The following is a 13,119-nucleotide window of genomic DNA, read 5'->3' on the forward strand; positions in this document are numbered from 1 at the left end:
TGTGAACCACATCATTACCGATAAAAATGTGAAAAATTCGAAACCATCAAAATCAGATCGAGGCGCTGCCTAGCATTCCACAAACAAATCTTTCTGACAAGTTCGCTGACAATATATATACATTCTAAGATTTCTGTAGGACTCTTCGTGTTTCTGCATTAAAGATGCAGCTTAAACACATGAAAAACATGCTTCCTCCACAGGTAAAGTTTATGTCGAGTCCAAAGATAATTAGGATTACGTCAAAAATTGCCAGTCCAGGCAGTTGCCTGGTCAATGTTGGTGATTAAAATGTCTTCTGTCTCTTCTACGTCATTTGGTGTTCGATCCCATCACATCCTTGATGAAAACTTACTGTTATCTTTTGTTTCCAAGATATCGGACAAGCTTTAAGCTGTTAAGAATTTTAGTCGGAATTTTCATAGCCTCAGCAGTCCCCCTTTTTGGTGCTATTATTATTGATTATTATGCTTCCGAAGGGGGCGGTTATGGTTGTATTATCAACTTGGTTTTATATACTTATGGCAAGAAAAAGCATCAATATCTGGCTTGTATCTTCATTTTCAGGAGCTGAAAAAAAACAGTATAATGGCAGCTTCATTTGCGTATACTTGTATATGTGTGATTGAGAGCCAAACCAGTCTTGGAAAATATTTGCTAGTTTCAATAATTAAATACAAATGGAATCATAGCTTTTCCAATATATGGCTGGCCATGTAGTCTGCAGAATGGTGTCCAGATGCTTACGAAACTTACGTAATCAATATTACCCATAATTCTCGGGTTATAAAAATTTCGAAATGAGAACGAGCCAAAACAAAACAAAAATAATCGATAAAAGAAAGAATCGAAACAAATCAATTAAATAAAATGAATCAAATCATTATAAAAACATAATTTAAATATACATTGTACAAAATGAAACATGAAGCGAAACTAAGTACATGTACAATAAAAGAAATCTTTTAAGACATTTCGCAATTTATAAGAACCTTAATGTTAACCTGTGCCAGACAATTCGACCAAAAGACATTTCGGACCATGACAACCAATAATTCCTCTGAATGCCGGACATTTCGGCTAATAGACATATCAGACCATGACAATTAGTATAATGCTTTAGGACAAATATATATCATTACAAAATTTACCATACTTGATGGTTATAAGTATAATATATCAAATCAGAGCTGACAAAAATTATCAAAGTTGTTCTTAATTAATGTTTCTTCAGGAGCGTTAAAAGGTTTCACCTTCATCATATTAGGTCAAGTTTGGATATAAACAGTGTATCATGCTTAAAATTGGAATTTTTGTGATACCTAGCGGTACTGTATATCAAAATATACATCATATGATCAATCACAACACTGCAGACTAGTTGTCTGAGCAGCACTCACAGAGTAAATTGAATAATTTTTAAATTTACATTATTGACATCATGAAATAAAATGGAAAACTAAAAAAACAAAAAGCAAAAACACACATGACAGCTAACATAAGACAGGTCAAACCTGAAACTTTCGGAAGAAACAAACCCATAGTACCTTTCATTTTGTAAACCATGTTACATCTGATATACATGTACATGTATATGGTTTTAATTGCCCTAATAATGCAAGGAAGGGTTTGAAAGTACTAAAGGTCCGAGGTTAGGAGATTTGCTGTTCGTCTAGGTCAACTTGTTTTAGTTCTAGACCATGTATCTAGACAAATTTCAGTTATCAGTCTTCCTTGCATTTCTGTCCAAATCCACGAACCTGTTATCCATGAATTAAAGTACTTTCACAGTAGAACACTGTAAAGCATGATTTAAAATAAAGTTTATTCATGATTGAATTATCTTTTAGGCAAGATATCAATTTGAGATATCATGCCAGAGTTATAAATAGTAGCCTGCCTGCAAGTCCAAGACTGGCTAATTTTTGCAAACATTTTATTTTATATAGCCACTTAGTAAATATATTGAAAAATTGTATTCAGGACTGGCTAGAATTTGAGGGAGTTTCCTACCCTGATCATGCCCTTGCAATATTTTTCATATATCCCATATTATTTGCATCTTCAATTTATACAATGTAGCATGCTCCTGGTTTTTATTTGAGTGGGTTGCTCATGTACTTTTGTTTCTTAGTACAACTACATATTTATTTATTTCATGTTCTTTGTTGTTTGTGTTTATTTTTCCAGGCATGTCCATAGACTCCCTGTTGAATTGAGATTGTTTTTTTCTCTACCCTCACTGCAATTATCAGCCTATGTATTATTTCATGGCTAAAAGAATAGAAATCTGTCCAGCCCTGCTGTCTAGACTAGGATCCCAACTAAATTCTATCCCTGCAATCTCCAAAATGTCATTGGCCCATATTGTCTGGCATTTATAAAGCTGATAATGTCATTTTCCTAAACATTTGGGTACCTTACTGTTGACTGTTTTGGCTATGCCTATCTTGGAAAAAGCTATGATTTGATTTAATTTTATAATCATGTTTTCAGAGACTGGTTTGGTTCTCAACAGCATTTACAATAATCTCTCACAGTATACAAAATAGAGCTGCCATGTCAGATGCTATTTTTTAGTGGAACCTGAGTTGCTCATTTACTTTTGTTACTTTGTATGTATTATTTTAGTTACTTTATGTTCTTTGTTGTGTTTATCTGTTTTCCATGTCTGGTCTTGTCCCTGGATACATTCTTTTGATTTCCCTTAGAATGTTGGTCCCCATGATTACTCTTTAAGCTTCTGAATAAAGGTACAAACCAGATTAAGCTTCTGAATGAAGGTACAAACAAGATATTGATACTTTTTCTGGACATACCGGTAAGTATAACAGACCAAGTTGATAATAACTGTTTTTAACTGTTTTGACCCTAGATCAGCTGTTTGAATTAACACATCATCCTCAAAATGTTGTTATCCAGAATATTCTGATTCACAACTTTAGATCCATAGTTATTAGATGCGAATGCATGTCGTCAGTATTCAACAATTTGTTTCCAATTATTGTCTATAGAAAAGGAAAGAGTCTGAAAGTGCACCTTGTTACAAGTTCTTTCAAGAGTGCCACTAGATGGCCCCTGCCAGTTAAAAAGGCACATGGCACTGTAAGCAAACACGCTGTTTGACATGCTCTTTTACTTGTCATCAGGCAAGCAAAAGTCCTTAAGTAAAAAAATGGTTTTACCTGTACCTCAGAAAACATTGTTTACTCTGTGGTTTGCAAACACTGCAAAATGGTTTATGTGGGCGAGACTTATTGTAGGTTGGGTGATTATTTTGTACAACATAAACAAAGTGTCGCCAATGGAAAGGATTATCCAGTCAGTGAACATTTTTGGGAGGAAAACCACAGTGTTAATGACATGATAGTAATGGTCCTTTTGGAAACATGTTCTGGCAAAATATAATGAAAGTTTTTAGAACAGCATGTCCTCAGCTTTCTTGGAACTGCCCACCCCTAAGGAATGACTGTCAAAACCAGCATTATTTAGTCACCATAACCCAGTTTTCAATTGCTTTTCGTCAGCTCAATTACAATTTTATAATTTTCCATCTTGAACTTGACACATATTTCACAATGATCAATTTTTAAAGGGCACATTGTCTCAGTGGTAGGGATCAGCAGTTGTCGAGTTGATACTTTTCTACTGAACACTGTTTGCCCCTGACGAAGGTCGTAAGGCCAAAAATTTGGGCTCATCTTCTTTAATTTTTTTAACGTTTATTTTTTTATATTTTATTGGTATGTAGTTTCTTTTTACCGTTTAAAACGTGACTATTATCCACCTATTAATTATTCTTACTTACGTTTAATTCAAGCCACTTCACAATATATATTATTTTTGTTTAAATTATTGACCCTGTAACTTAGCATTCAAATATGCAAGTGGTAATGAGTTCTAAGAGACTATGGATAGAAAAAAACTATAGTCGTAGTATTTGGTTCTGTCAAGTACCAAGTTGGTAATATAATGGGTTATATCTATTTTGAGATGGTTGGGGAGCGAGGTAGATTTTTGGGTCCACTGCAAGTAAATTACTAGTTATTTTATATCACATATGACTCTAGTATTATTTCTCCCTTGTTCTAATGTTGGCCATTGCAGATGGTTTAGCATGCCAGTTACACTACTGGTATTGTGGTATCCGTTGGTGACATATCTTGATGCTCTGCACTGAACTTCCTGTATTTATGCTGTATATTATTTTTTTTTTCTCTTGGTGAGGTGACTGTACACGTCAGCAGTATTCTAGGTTAGATCTTACCATTGATTTGTAAGCCAAACCTTTTGTTTTAGTGTTTTGAATTTGTAGGTTTCCCCTCATTAATCTTGTGATCTTATTTTCTTTTGAGGTGATGTTGATATGTGTATCAGTGACTATGAAAGTGTGTTTGTGGTCTGACACTTAATTTAATTTTTCAGTTGAGAGACCTCTAAATATGTCAGATACAATTATGAGTAGACTTTCCTGATCAGTGCTTGAGCAAAATTAATTTGATGCTTTAATTTCTTCTCCAGCATTTCATTTTATTTTTCAATAATTTTATCTATCTTATATTATTATTATTATTATTATGCAATACTTATTGTGCGCCTATCTGATAAAAATTACTTTAAGCGCTGTAAAAAAACATGCGACAATAAAATTATACAAACGACACAAATTAGGTCTCACTAACCACTTCTAACGTTTCCATTACTTTACATGTTAAAAAAGTAATTTTCAAAGTCTCACTGAATTCCCAGGACAAATGACATCTTAAAGTTGCATACCGTTGTGAAGCTTGGAAAGTAAGGCTTCCAAAATCATTATGCTAATGGTACGATGATAGTAGAAATTCTTCACAAAATTTACTTGAATAAATAATACTGAAAATCCACATTTTTACCTGTTCCGCTAACTGACAGCATGGAGGCAAATTACTCACACATGTAAACATATTCATACACTTTTGTAATTAATTACATATATGATTTTAAAGTACACATTCTTAGCTTTATTTTGACTACTTTTAATCGTAATACACACAAATAATGCACTTACAATGCATATGTCTAGGTTCAGTGTGTTTTTGGTACTACATAGGGAGGTGGCCATTTGACCCGGAAGTGGTTAGTGAGACCTTAATATATATAAAAATGATAATAAATAACAAGTTAAAAAAAACAACATAATAATAATAGGCTACTAAAAGCAAAAATAGTAGTAAGGAAAATGTTAAAAATCTGAGTTTCACGAAATATTATAAATAAAAAAAGTATAAAATATAATGAAAGAAAAATGAAATATGAAACTTCTCCTGATTAAGATATCAAAAAGTATAGAAATACAAATCTTATTAAAGGTATTAAAATAGAAAGAGACTGAAACATAATCAAGTACATCCATTGATAAGATATGATATAGTAATAAATTAAATGATCAATATTTACACACTGTCTTCATAAGCTGCCCAAAAAAGATGTGTCGTAACAAGTTTTTTGAAAATCTTCAGTGACGGCACATTTCGAATATGCAGTGGGAGACTGTTCCACAATGTCACTACGGCTTTATCAACATGGCATTTGTCATAAGTCTTAGTTCTTATGAGGTCTTTAATAGGAACAAGTCCTCGGGTCATAGTGCTCTAGTCAGCTGATATGAACAAACGAGCTCCTTCAAAGTTGACTTTGATATTGCACTGGTAATCAGTACAGGTGTGATATGGTCATATTTTCGTTTTTTTGCTATTAATCTTAATAAGAAGAAAGTTTGTGAAAGGGAGTTCCTCAGCAGCAAGAGTATAAAAACCAAAGACTGGAGTCTTCAAAGTCGTAATCGTCAAATATTCTATGCCAATGATTTTGGCTTGCTTTCAATATCCAGCCGAATTCAATGCTCTACTAAACTTAACTCCAAATCAGTCATTGTTTTTCTCTTTTTCACAACAAAACCTGGCGTAGATATATGTATGGGCTTGATTCAGAATTTAAAAAATAACAAATTTCAGTAAAATGAAACTTGAAGATTTTAGGTTGATTGACTATGCCAGGATAATATACATTTCTGTTCTTTCCCATTTCACATCTTTGGACATCATACATTTGTACATTACTAGCAAAATAAATGTATTCCTTTTACTGAAAATATACTTCAGGTGACTTTGTAACCTTGATGACCCGATGGTTTCTCAATCAAAACAACTGGCAACCTCTGAATCAGAGACTATATTACAGCTATATTACGGAAAGTTCAATACTAACTGATTATTTCATCTTTTAATGTAAACTTCCTGCTCTCATACAAGTAAAAAACGTGTATGCCAGCACTCCACAGTATTGTAGAATTGCCTAATTTTGGTCTTGTAATCTGATGCTTTGTAACATTTATCTCTTTAAAAAATTGTCAAGCATCTGTAAATCTATATATCTAGAAATAGCTCAAGCCATAGGCCTTCAGGGTGCAGTAAATATTTTCTGAAAAAAAAATTACCCACAGCATATAGGGTTATCATAGAAACCATGCAAAAATATGCGAAAATTTGCAAAAAAGTTCATAAAATCAGGTTTAAAAATATCAAATTTCCCGCAAAATATCTGAAATTTTTATTTATCCCCTTAAACTATTCAAACTTTTTCCTTTGAAAATCCCTTCCTCATATGGGCATCGCCGGTTAGATTTTGAGCTATTTCATTTTGTAATCCACTTATTAAATTTAGTATGGTGAAAAATTGACTTACTTTCACTTTCACCTTGAAGTCAAATTGTCATTGAAAAAAAAACCCTTCAACATTGAAAATATATAAAACATTGCAAAATACTTTTAAAAAGTCCCTTTTTTCAGAAAATGTTTTATTAACAATAGATTCTTTATTTTTAATCACTATAGCAACCACCGGTTTCCATTTATATCATTTTTCATCCCAGCCAAAAGTGTGAAACTAAACTAAACTGTGGAGTGCTGGCTATGGTATTTAAGAGATACATCTTGATCTTGCATTAAGCTAGAAATGACAATTCTATGGCACCCATCTGCAACATAAAGTGGTGTAGTAATATATAATTATGCAAATCATATACGAGTGTAAAATACTGAAATTAGGAGTGCAATAAATTGCTTATGATATGAACAACTTAATAAAAAGACAATACAATAAAAAAATCAATCTAATCTATAAAAAAATTAAACAAATAACCGTGATCATAAAAAAACAATGACAATCACAGGGTACTTGTTTACAACCTTTGAAAATTTGATAATCAGAGTGTCAATCAGTTCTCGATAAAAGAACTAAACCTTGATAATGGTAACTTTAAAATAATTTTACATAGTTTTTCATTTATAATACTCATTTTGCTGATAGTTAAAGAATTAAATTAAGAAGATAGATCATTTAGGTTAGAAATAATTGATATTTTTTAACAACTAAATCAAACTACTGTTGATTGACAAAGCAATGGTGTCTGTGAGGGTTTGACTGGTTTTATTGTATTGCATGGCAATTATGACATACATTTGCTGACATGGAAATAAAGGATAGCTATATACATGTATCTGTATTTGAACTATTTTTCTTTCAAAAGAACTATTTTTTTTTTAGAGAAACTGTAATTAACCTGTGGTTCAAAGAATATCTTTTTCCTAAACCTATGTGAAATAAAAATATTTTTCTTGAAAATATTGTCTGCTATAGACTAGTTAAGAATGTTGCTTCAAGATTTTAAACAGTAGTGTACCTTTACCTTTTAGCTACGTTTTGGTTCCGATAATTTTATCCATAGACCAACAGACATCAATTGACCCTAGGGAACTGTTTACTAAATAGAAACAATTAACTGAAATGTGTAGTTTTGTTACATTCATTTTTTTAGGATGGAGCAGCAAAAATATGTAGCATCACATGGTCTCCTAATAATCAGAAGATGGCAGTTTGTACATCAGACAGAGTCATTTTGCTTTTCGATGAACAGGGAGAAAAAAGGGACAAGTTTTCTCTAAAACCAGCAGATCCTAAGGTATTGATTAAAGGCAATAATTTGATTTATATTTTCATCAAGTTCTTATCTTTCCATAAAAAAATTTTGAAATTTATAATAATTCAAGAAAGAATTAAGTACGAGGGCCTGGTTTCATAAAAAAATCACAAATTGAGATTTTCCTCGGTCTTCCTCAACTGATACTTAGACAATGAAATCGGATCACTTGAAATTGGAGATTTAAGGAAAACTGAATGATTTAAGGAAAATCTCAATTTGAGACTTTTTTATTAAGCAGCCCCAGGTATACCATTACAGTTAATAAAGGTAACATAACAACGAAATGCCACAATTAAGAGTCACTTAGTATTTTTCAGAACTGTGGTAACACAAACTGTTACTGACAGGTAAAAAGTTTAACAAATATAACAAACCATTTTTTATAAAAAATATATACTGAAATGAAAAATGTGTTTTGAAAACAAGACCAGTAGGGAATGAAGAGTATTCCAGTGAAAGCTTATAAGTTAAAGTGAAAATAAATATTTGCTGTGAACTAATTTTCACTAATTTCACGATGGACAGAAACTGTGAAAAGAAGTGCCTGTAAAATGGATTGAAAATGGATTTTGGAAATTGATTCCTGTGATTATGATCACTCAAGAGAATCCATGAAAATTAGCAATTGTGAAAATTTATGTGTTAACAGTATATGCAACCTCCATTTCAATTTATTTTTTCTCATTTTAGTATGGCAAGAAAAGTTACACTGTTAAGGGGTTAGCCTTTTCTCCATGCTCATCAAAAATAGCCGTTGGACAGACTGATAACATCATCTATGTATATAAAATTGGTGAAGATTGGTAAGTAGTGTCTTATAGAAAGGAAGATCTACATAAATAAATTGAATTACATGTAGAATGTTTATATTGGAGATTAACCAATTTTTTAACTAACTTATTGGACAGCTTGCCGTAACTATGCAGACATTTTGTATCACACTAGACATTTTACAATTAGGCTTCTGGAAAAGGGTTATGTTGCCACAAGATTGAATTCATCAGTACAGAAGTTTTATGGTTGTCATCAGGAACTCATGGATCGTTACGGTGTATCCATCTGCACCATGAAAATGGATTTGTTCAACGTGTCATAGTTTTCCATTCTTCTTTCGTCTATCCCTGACTTGACTTTTTATGAGCAATTGGGCAGGTGTTTCCAGAAAAGCAGAGGATGCTTACCCTACCGGTGCACCTGGTCCATGCTTCCAGTTTTTAGTGGAGTCTGAGTTGCTCATTTACTTTTGTTTCTGTTCTTTGTTGTGTTTGTCTGTTTTCCATGTCTGGTCTTTGTCCCAGAATTACATTCTTTTGAATTCCGCTAGAATCTTGGTTCCCTTGATTACTCTTTCATTACCAAACTTTGCAATAATTGATGAATAACACCCTCAACTTCACTTGTTATATACACAGGGCAAATTTGTTGCATTGTTATAAAAAATAAAAATAAAAATAAAAATAATTTTTTTTTAGAAATGTTGCATGCATATATGTGTTAGAGGAGTTAATGTATTTGTTTATACCTAAAAGTTTGTAGTTTGGTCTTCATTTCTAATTTGTAGTTATTTTTTCCTGAGATTGGCCTGTTGCAAAAAGACACTGACTGAATTACATTGATTGACTAATGCAGTGAATGTTATATATTACAGGGGAGAGAAGAAGGTTATCTGTAATAAGTTTGTCCAGCAGAGTGCCGTTACCTGTATGATATGGCCACCAGAACAACCTATTGTCTTTGGGCTTGCTGATGGAAAAGTAGGAATTTCTATTGTTCACTATGATGTCTCTTAAATGAAAATCAGGTGTATTATTTCAAAAATGCTATCGTGATTTTGTCCTCCAACTTATTAACCAAGGATACAAGAAAGTGTGCCTTATCCAATCTCTTAAAAAGTTTTCTTTTTTAACAAGGTCTTAACACAGATTATTTCGTAACAATAGAAAAAATAATTACAGATTTGTTTTTCATTACATCAGTTGTTTTGTCCAACACACAGTTGACATCTGTTTTACCAGTTTTGACTTGATTTGTACACAATGCAAAGTTACACCCAAAAAATTAAATGTGGCTATGGAAGCGGTAAGTGTGGTTAGTCATTAAACCTGGTATAACCCACCATTTCTCTTTGGAAAGTTTCTGGTCAAGGTTTGGCTTTTTTTTTCTGAATAAGATTTTATTTAGAAAGAAAAAAACAATAAAAATTATATTGAAAATAATATCTTACATGTTCTTCTTAGAGTTTAAAAAAATAATTCTATCATATATTTGTAGGTAAGAGCTGCTAATATAAAAACCAACAAATCTTCCACTATCTATGGGACAGAGTCCTATGTTGTATCCCTGGCTGCCAAGTAAGTTGTTCATTCAAATTTGCTCAATATACAGGAAAAGCAGTTTTCTGATATATGATGGATGAACACATTTTTTTTATTTAACTACAAAATGCACAAATTCTATGACCATTTTATTTTTATTCCAAAGGTATAAAATGGAAGCCGTATTTGTAATGTAAATCCATCTAGGCTATTGGTCAAAGACTTGTCTTACTATTTTTATGTAAACACATCTGTTAAAAAGTTTTGAAGATGTTTCATTTTAATCTTTTGTTATTTAGTCTTCATTTACCCTCTATAAAATGCAGATAAAGATAATAGCAAATGATTTGAAGTTTATATAAACAACAAAATATGAATAAAGATTATTACATCAATTTTAGTCCATCTGGTAAAGGATTTTTATCAGGACATGCAGATGGTGCTATTGTTAGGTATTTCTTTGATGATGAAGGCTCTGGTGATACCCAGGTAAGTCGGTGTTGTTTACTCTGATTTATTAGGTTGCTCCAGAAATTGCCATTGAATTATAAATTGAGAAAATGACTGACAGTCATGTGCAAATTACAGACATAAAAAAATATATCCTTATTCAGTTTCAGTTTTTTCTGTCTTTTACCCAAAGCATCCTATTTGATATACCCCTCTTTTATTTTTTAAATTAATTCAGTTTGACAGGTGACACTATTTCAATGTGCAGCTACAGCCACCTGTGACCCTATAATTGACTTGTTCACAGGGCTTGTTAATTGCAAATATAATTATTTCATACCAATGAGCTTGCACTTGTTCTTTGAATTTTTTTTGTTTTTCTTTTTTCAAAAAAGATCGATAGTGCTCTGTTATCCACTTAATCATGTTTGCATAGGTGTAAACAAAACCATGTGGTCAATGTATGTATACTCGACGTCGCATGCATAACATATTGTTCAAATTTTAAATAAAGACTGGTCTACAGTTTTATTAAAACTTACCAATTTTTTATAATGGGTTAAAGGCTATGCTTATTCATATCACAAAACGGCTTCTCCATAAAAAGGCCATGTGAGTTATTGCCATCATTTGGCGTCCGTCTTTGTCGTTAACAATTACACAAAACTCTTCTCTGAAACTACTGGACTAATTAGAACCAAAGTTGGTATGAATGTTCCTTAGGGTATCCTGCATAGAACTGATTGTGGGAATTTTTTATCCGTCGAAATACATGGCTGCTGTTACTAAAAATAGAACATAGGGGTCAGACAGTAGTTTTTTGCATATATTTCCAAAACCTTTAGGTTAAGCTAAAATCTGATTAGGTAAAAGTGTTCAGCATGATGAGATCTATCTCTGGTCAAATTTTGGTTTTAATCTGTTAAGCCATTTTGGAGTTATTGCCCTTTTTCAGCGATTTTTGCTATTTTTAGTGTTATTTCTTTCAAAAATCTTCTTCTCTGACACTACTTGACCAATTGAAACCAAACTTGGTATGGATGTTCCTTGGGGTATTCTGCATAGAACTGATGTGGGGATTTTTTATTTGTCGAAAAACATGGCCACTGTTACTAAAAATAGATCATAGGTGTCAGACAGATGTATTTTGCATATATCTCCAAAACCGTTAGGTTAAGCTAAATTCTTCCAATAGCTGAAATGATTCTTGTTATTAGGACTACAATAGTCTTCAGGGATAAAAGTTGTCAGACGACTCCTTGCAAGAGTTATTGCCCTTGAAAGGTGAAAAATGCCTTTTTTTTTTTTACAGTTTTCTGTCTATATCTTGAAAACTATGGTAGATTAAAAGAAACTTTTAGTTGTTGAAATGATCCTTATGGTAAATCTTACCAAAGGCTTCTTGAGTAAAATTATTGGACAACTTCTTGTTAAATTTATTGCCTTTGAAAGGCAAAATTCAAGCAGGTGAGGGAATTAGGCTCCTAGGAGCCTGTTGTATTCAAATCCGATGACATTTTAAATCCAGATCACAATGTTTACATTGTCAAATAGGTTGTGATGTTTTTACCAAGACAATTTTCAGTTGCTGGTAATTTGACAAAAACGAAGATTTTTTACTGCCTTTGTGTCGAAAATTCTTCTGAATTGTTTATTTTTTCATATTCATCATTCCTACTAAATGATTGTTTATTTTTTCATATTCATGAGAAATTATATTTTTGTCTTCATAGAAATTGAAAAATACAATTATTAGTATTTTGTCAACAATTGGCACTTAGCAACAAAAATGGCGGAATTACAATGGAATTTCTCGTGAGGAATTATAAAATTTTTATTGATTGTGCATATCCATCCTAAGTACTGGTGTTTGGTTTTTATAAACTGAGAAATGCATCACACAAATAAAAAGACAACCCTGCCTCAATAAAGGAAAGGCTGAAGAAAATTATGATTAAATAAAAAATTAACTGACTTAAACTGATGTTGTGTATAGTGTGTAGGAGTATATATAAGATGACTAAATTCATGTTTGTGGACACAATGGAATTGGCAAGTCTCATATGTGCAAAAGTTACAAAATAATTCTAATGGACCTTTGAATCTGAACAATTCTATGTATTTTAATGTTACCAGCATATATTTTGTATGTACATATGTGAACGGCCAATTATTTACATTTGCAACATTAACCCAGTGAAATGAAAAAAACATTGTAACATGGTAAGGGCTCATTTTTTTTTCAGACTTCAAATGTAAGAGAATGTAAATGGCTTTCTAACTGTCTTGAGTTAAGTGATACATAATTTACAGAGAATAATGACTGTTCTGTAG

General features: G+C 32.0%; 1 protein-coding gene across 1 annotated transcript in view; it reads left to right on the plus strand.

Annotated features, from left to right (window-relative positions):
- The first annotated feature begins 49 nt into the window (after positions 1-49).
- LOC148630203 (intraflagellar transport protein 172 homolog) overlaps positions 50-13,119 on the plus strand; it is a 40,842-nt gene continuing 27,772 nt past the window's right edge. Inside the window, exons 1-6 of the mRNA XM_088563131.1 lie at positions 50-203; positions 7,856-7,999; positions 8,711-8,823; positions 9,669-9,774; positions 10,292-10,371; positions 10,737-10,824. Coding sequence (XP_088419257.1) covers positions 165-203; positions 7,856-7,999; positions 8,711-8,823; positions 9,669-9,774; positions 10,292-10,371; positions 10,737-10,824 — 570 coding nt within the window. The 5' untranslated portion in view covers positions 50-164. The remainder of the gene's footprint in view (positions 204-7,855; positions 8,000-8,710; positions 8,824-9,668; positions 9,775-10,291; positions 10,372-10,736; positions 10,825-13,119) is intronic.

The sequence above is a fragment of the Perna viridis genome, chromosome 1, assembly GCF_037379345.1.
Source record: "Perna viridis isolate PV_CMFRI_1.1 ecotype Kerala chromosome 1, ASM3737934v1, whole genome shotgun sequence".
NCBI lineage: Eukaryota > Metazoa > Mollusca > Bivalvia > Mytilida > Mytilidae > Perna > Perna viridis.